The 7,312-nt window shown below is 46.6% G+C and overlaps 1 protein-coding gene across 1 annotated transcript; it reads left to right on the top strand.

Annotated features, from left to right (window-relative positions):
- Positions 1-1,180: 1,180 nt before the first annotated feature.
- Positions 1,181-6,857, top strand: LOC114846950 (E3 SUMO-protein ligase CBX4). Its single transcript, XM_029136267.2, has 5 exons — positions 1,181-1,471; positions 1,638-1,681; positions 2,178-2,243; positions 3,769-3,835; positions 4,607-6,857. Exons 1-5 carry the CDS (start codon positions 1,403-1,405, stop codon positions 6,017-6,019), a joined length of 1,659 nt encoding a protein of 552 aa, XP_028992100.1. The 5' UTR covers positions 1,181-1,402; the 3' UTR covers positions 6,020-6,857.
- The last annotated feature ends 455 nt before the right edge of the window (positions 6,858-7,312 follow it).

Here is a 7,312-nt window from a genome sequence, read left to right as displayed (position 1 = left end):
TCTTTGTGTGACCTTGACTTAGCGAGGGAATGGAAATCCATTCATTGTAATTCGCAGAACAGTGGCCTGTGCCTGTCTGCAATTCAGCTCGACACAGGCGTTGATTCACGCCGCGTTACTCGTACAGAGGCGGCTCTATCCAGCTGTACGCGAGCGCGGATGGGAATTTGTTTTCCTATTTCTGCGGGATTCCCTGTGAAAGACGCGGCCTCGTTATGGTGGCGGTAATAAGTCTGTGTCAAAGACGCTGTGGGCCTGACGGTGCTGGGCCTTTTATGGGTTTGTAGGTGGGCGAATCCGAACATTTTTAATATGGACTGGCTTATGACGCCATATACTGTAGGTGATCGTGGTCTTCCGTCATAAACGCATTTCGGGTTTCTCTGTCAGCAGCACCGGGGGCGCGGAAGATGATCTGTGACGATCCCAGTTACTGAGAAAACACAATAAGCCACTGGCCTTTGACGAGCTGCTGAACACAAGTTGGCGATGAGCACATTCAAGCCATCGTAGCTTGAGAATCGCTCGCTCTTTTTTTTCACAGCACCCTCTTGCAGTTCGCTTCACATCCAGTGACAAGGGAGGTAGAGGTGTTACGTTCAAGGATTGAATCCAGCTCGGAATTTGTACCGCAATTTCAATGCGTTACCCGACACACATTGAAATCGTTTGAAATTGACTTGGTTTCGGTTGGTCAGGTTAAGTATTTGGATATTTGTTACTTGTATAGTACCGTGTGATACTAATTCCTGTACCGTCAGTGGCAACACCAGCAGATTTCACACTATTACACATTCTCACCTATACACCATACAGCTACAGTGAGATGTTGTCTTCAGAGAAATAGCCAATAATAAAATGTAATGAGTTACACATCAAACAAAGAGTCGGTGCGACCTGTGAAGCATACCACCAAAAAAACATCAATTTAGCTTGACTGTTAACTGTTAATTGTAATTGACGATGTAATTGAAATAGCACAACAGTGTGCCTTTGTTGTCATACAATGTTTATTTTACTACCTAATGTCATTGAGGCTTCTTGACATTTTTCATGCACAACTTAAGTCGTGATTCATTCATTTCCGACTGCCCTAAATGCAGCACACGTACAACTCCCTCCCCCTGTTCCCTCCCCCTCGCCTGACGTCACACCACCGGCTATTTGCATGAAGTCTTTTCTGGCTGCAGACCCGACTCGCCTGCAGAACGACTCTCCGAGGGGCAAAGCGAGGGAAGAGGCGCAGTGAAAACAGGAGGAGGAGGAGGTGGGGGCACGCTTGTGTTTCACATCATAGCAGCGGGAGGAAAAACGGACTGAGAGCGGGGGTAAGGTGTCGGATACCAAAAGACAGAGAGGGAGAGAGAAAGAAACGCAGGAGCCGCTTCTCTTGCATCGGAAAATGGAGCTACCCGCCGCTGGAGAACACGTCTTTGCTGTAGAGAGCATCGAGAAGAAGCGCAGCAGGAAGGTTGGTCCCAGGGATAGAAGGACATTTTCACACAAATTCACCACTCCGCTAGAGCTTTTCTTCTATGTGTCAGAATAACGGCTTGTTTGTTTATCTCGTATATTTGTAACACGTCAGCGCAATTTGCTGCGTAAAGTAACGTTACGCTAATGGTCTCCGTTCACAGGGGAGGTTCGAATATCTGGTCAAGTGGCGAGGATGGTCTCCAAAGTAAGTATTGTCTTAGTATTCGCAGCAGTCTCCTCAATTATTATACACCCTTCAAAACAGAGGCGTGCGTGCGCGCGCATGTGCGCATCTGCCGCGAGCGTGCGCACAGTAAGTTCAGTAAGGGCGGTTGCGCGTTTTTGCTTCGGTCGGTTAACGCGCTAGCCTCTATGATGGATGTAGACCCACGGTGCATGCAACCCCCCCTCCACGCCAAGTAAACGGGGAGACGTCTGCGCTGAAGAACGTGCATGTACAGCAGCGGGGAGGCTGGACGGGCTACACCCGTGCGTAAAAGTTACTCATGATTTATTACACGTGGATCTGGACGGAATGTCTCAGGTTGTCGTCTACACACGCAGCGCTCATTCACAACACGAAAAGCTAAACACTGGTGCGGTGAAGATCACCTGCTCTCCTCAGTCAGCGCTTATTGCTCACCCACCCACCTTTGTCATGCTATTGTGTGCCCACTCTTCACATTCTTCTCTTTGAATAGATACAACACATGGGAACCAGAAGAAAACATACTGGACCCGAGACTGCTGGACGCTTTCCAAGACAGGTAAGCACAGGGGCCTAAATAAAATGAATATACAGGCTTAGTGTCAACGTTTCCTACCTTTCCAGTTCTTGTGGATTGTCTGTCACTCATCCACATGTACAAAACAGGAACTTCCTGTGTTTGTATTCAGGAACTATGCAACCTAGAGACTTGTCACGAATAATCCTGTGATGATAATATACTGCTCAAACACTCAGTGTGTCAGTCAAAGGGGCAGAAACCCGGTGCCTGAGGGGTTTGGATTAGGCCTAACACCGGTGTCATCAGAGGCTCAGGTTTGGGAATCGGGGAAACCGGAACAAACTGACTGTTTGTGTACTTTCAGACAACTGATTGTTATTTCAGTGTCGGCATCAGGTCATCTGTTCAGGAGTTACCAGCTTTCACAAAAACATGGCAACTAATTACACAAGCTAATAAACCAGCGGTGAAATTCAAGCATAGTTTTTTTAATGTAATATAAATAATTGTTGAATGTATATGTGATATTAAATAAATATATTGAAATTGAAAAATGTTAAACCTCCCAAAACAAACGTTCCATGTGACTGGTTGGGCTTTTTCCAGAGTTTACTCATGTGCACCATTACACTGGGATTATAATTGGCTTCTGCACCAGGTGTGATGTCACAAAGCTATGCTTGAATTAAGGTGAGCACAGTCTGTTTTACCAGCACTCAGCCTTCTGCCGCTGATTGTTGAGAGGAAATGAACAGTAAGTAATCTAAATCTAACTAAACTGTGTCTAAGTAATTGTTCCAACATTGTTCAAACAGAGAGGCTTTAGTCAGTAAAGGCCCCTGTGTGCAGGGTGACATTAGCTGCCCAGCTAACTGCTAATAGCCTGTTGAGTGACTGACCAGACTCCGCTGGGAGTGAGTTTCTTAAACGCGTGGTGTGTTAACCTGTCACTGGCTTTTCTCTGCTTCCCGTTCAGCCTTTGCTTACATGCACAGGTCACGCCGTGAAGCGAAACACTGCCATCACTCTGCGTCTGTTTTTGCAATCACTCTCTCTCTCTCCAAAGAGGAGATTTTATTGAAACTAATTGCGTGTCTCTTCGGGGAGCCAAATCGTCTGAATGCCAGGCTATGAAAATACACTGAGTCGTCATTGTAATTAGATGTGAGGGAGGAGGGTGGGGGAGGGGACTGACATCACTCCTGTCTGCGGTATTGAGTTACTGCCTGAGACAGACTTGTATGGTGAATGAGGAAGGCAGCGCAAAGTCAGAGAGGGACCAGCCTTTGGCTTCCTCACACTTTAAAGGACAATGATTGTTACCGACGGAGACAGACGCATCGTCTTTACAGTCACTGCTTGTAAAGAAAGGTGCAGCAATGGAAATGGGAATAAAATGGCACAAGTGCTCCTTCAGGTGTGGTGTAACTCCAACCTGTAACACAGTATCAGTGTTTTCCTTTTGAGCCTTAGGAGAACGCCCGTGACATAGTGTTGCCAGGCAACGGCGACTCATCCCTGTGAGATGGTTTCATTGATTGGCTGCTCTTCCCTTCCTCCACAGAGAACGTCAGGAGCAGCTGATGGGATATCGTAAGAGAGGACCAAAGCCCAAACACCTTTTAGTTCAGGTAAGAAGATAAGGACACTCTTAGAATAAATTTCTGTACTGTAACTTGAGAACAATAACTAAAGTGACATAAGGGGGAACTGCTTGGAGACAAGAGACATGGTTTGGATGCGTCAAGCTTTGGAGTCATTAGGGGTTATTCGGTCAGACTGTACAAAACCCTGTGACTGTTTTCACAGGCTGAGTAGTTTCCCCATGATGAGCAGTCATGAAAATGAAAAATGAACAGTGGCAGCTTCTTTGTGCTAAGATGTTCACCCCACAGGGACTTTTTAGGGACAGTACAGTGAAATGACTGTGACCTGCACGTGTAGCGTGTTAATCACCCGTCCCAAAGGTCAGGGGAAGCCCTCCGAGGCGTGTTTTTGATCCTCTCAGGAGCACAGTGATGGCAACAAATGGGACAAAGTCAATGACAGGACACAAAGCAGCCAGTCACATTCCTGTGAGCTGAGGTCACAGCCACAGGAGACACTTTGAGATGTCACCATGCTGGCGCGGCCTGTGGGAGGGCTGTGTGAACATGGGCCACGGCCCGTGGAGTGAACGTTCTGGTCGTTCAGGCCCCTTCAAACATTCACAGCCCAGGTTTCAGGCAACTCATGGGCCTCAATGAACCAATGAACCTTTTTGTATCCTGGCACAGACAAAGAGGTTGTGCTATTAATCAAATTCCCTGCCCAGAGGGATGCCCCTTTATTTCAGAAGAAGAAGAAATCTTATCATTTATTATGTAACAGTCTATTTTAAAAGGCACCTCTTTTTTTCACAGGTCCCTTCATTTGCCCGGAGATCCAGCATTCTGGCTGATCTTCACGAAGCATCCCTCGAGGAGGACAGCCGTCAGAAGAGCAGCCCCGTCCAGATGTTCCACCCACAGACGCAGCAGTATCAGCTGAACAGCAAGAAACACCACCAGTACCAGCCGCTGTGCAGGGAGCGCGAAGCGGAGCAGCCCAGCAATGGAAAGAAGTTCTACTATCAACTCAATAGCAAGAAGCATCACCACTACCAGCCCGACCTCAAGGTGCAAGAGCCCATGTTTGCAAAGCCCAGAGAGGTCCACGCTCCAGAATTGGCCAACAAAGGGTACAACCTGCCTCCGGTGCTGCAGCAGAAGTGGGTTCGGGACAAGGAATCGGGGTGCCTTACCAAAGTGAAGGACATCACCATGAAGACGATTTCAGCTGGATTAAATGGACACAAGGAGCAGGAGAAGGAAAAGCCTAAAGAGGATGATTCACCACAGTCCAACGGTGTCAGCAGCAGCAAACTAAAGATCGTAAAGAACAAAAACAAGAACGGACGGATTGTTATTGTCATGAGCAAGTATATGGACAAAGGGATGCAGGCGGCTAAGGCTAAAAACGGTGACTCTGAAACAGAGAAGGCTCAGCAGGGGGTCGATCACAGCACAGAGAGACATCTTGAAAAGATGAAGCTCGTCAAGAAGCTCGGGCTCATGAATGGATTTGCAAAAAACCACCCCAAAGACAAACCAAGTGTTCCCAGTTCTGGATTTAATGGAGATTGCCCCAAAGAAAAGCAACAGTCCCCCAAAATACAGCCGGCTATGATGGAACGGGATAAACACATTGAGGTCAGGGGTCAGGGGCAACTTGCAGCGGATCAGCCTTTACAGCTGACAACCAAGCCTAATCTGCTCTCCCTGCCCATGGGAGGGGGAGTTTCCTCTGCAGTGGACAAAAGAGGAAACCAAGGTGGATTTCAGGGACTAAAGCGACACCTCACAGACACGGAGGAACACGGGAGTAGCAAGAGGCTGAACTGTACGAGCGTCAACAGCGTGTCGTCGTCCCAAAGCCTCAGCGACCAAAGCGGACTGCAGGACTGTGGCTACGCGGACCAGGAGGAACCCATGGACCTGAGCATGATCAAGGCCAGGCCTAAAGCTGGAGACTACGCAGAGACCGGAGCACAAGCCGAGACGCACGCGCTGGCATGTATGGACCAGCCTAAGACACATGCAGAATCAGACACAAAGCCTCAAACGGAGGCTCAAAACAGTCCAGAGAAGGTCAGCTCTGACGCTGTGTCTGATTCCAGCAGCGCAAAGAAGGAAGAGACCTTTCCCTCCTTTCAGCCTTTCCTTGGAAATATCATTATCACGGACATCACCACCAACTGCCTCACTGTTACCTTCAAGGAATACGTCACAGTGTAGCAGACCTGTAAAAATGCACATAAGATATATTTGTATTTTTAGATGCTTGAATGTATAATGTATGAAACCTTAATGCTTTGATTTTGTAAAGCTGAGAAAAAATGAATCATTTATTGGGTTATTTGCATATTTCTTTTTATGAGCTCTGGCTGTTGTTATTTCTGGAGGTTTTAACACACACAGTATCGTATTTGAGCAACTTTTTAAAACTTAGTGGGAAAACGAAATCAGACTTTAACTCAAGATGCACTTGTGTAAATACTCCTTTCTTTTTTATGGATGTTGTCTGACTTGTCTACACTCAACCGTCTCAGATAACGTTACAAAAAGCTATAAGACGTTTTTGTAAGGGAGAGAATTTCTATTAACTTAAATTTTAATTACCGTGTGTGTGTGTGTGTGTGTGTGTGTGTGTGTGTGTGTGTGTGTGTGAGAGAGACCTTTCTGTACCAAGAAGATGTGTCAGGTGACAAGATTTGTTTCTTTCGTTATTAGATCCAGAAAGTGATTTTGTTTAATTGTCATTGATTATATCAGTTACAAACCTTTATGTGATCCAACCAATTAAAACCACCAGCTGGTGCTTCCACCATTTCACATTCTGTGACACTAAATGCTGTAAGAAAATACATGGACTCTGTGTCATATTCAAAGTAGCTTTGGAAGCCGATTAGTTTATTCATTCAGATGTGTTCCCTTGTGTCCTTACTGATGCCAGTGGGCTCCCTGTGGTCTAAGGTCGTAGGGAACAGGTTCGTTCACGGTGTGTATGTGTGCAGACTAAAAACTGAAGACTTCCTATGATGCATTTTGCAATAATAAAATTGTTTGCAAGTGATTTACAGACGTGTGCGCCAGCTTTGTTTACTCAGGAGAAGCCAAAGCTCTTAAACAGTAAAGCGTTACTTTGTGTAAATTTGTGCCTCACTCTATTTGTGGCTGCGGGGCGTCAGGATTAAAACGGCTCCGTCAGTTTATTTTCAGATGGGCATCATCTAACGGTGCAGCCACGTGTTGGGCCTGTGGTTCCGATGATCAGGCCTCCTGTGTGTGTGTGTGTGTGTGTGTGTGTGTGTGTGTGTGTGTGTGTGTGTGTGTGTGTGTGTGTGTGTGTGTGTGTGTGTGTTTGAACCATGCTTCTTGCGGTAAATGTAAGGATAAGTTGGTCCCATGTTAAATATAGTCCACAGCCTCTATATTTAGAAACAGAAGCAGGCTGTATGTGGTTTATAGCTGCTCTGTGCTCCTGTCGGGCGCTTCCTGGATAAATCTTCGTGTAGCATGTGACTACTT

The sequence above is a fragment of the Betta splendens genome, chromosome 1 (genome assembly GCF_900634795.4).
Source record: "Betta splendens chromosome 1, fBetSpl5.4, whole genome shotgun sequence".
NCBI lineage: Eukaryota > Metazoa > Chordata > Actinopteri > Anabantiformes > Osphronemidae > Betta > Betta splendens.
Note: the sequence above shows the minus strand (reverse complement) of the source record. Positions and strands in the feature narration are given on the sequence as shown.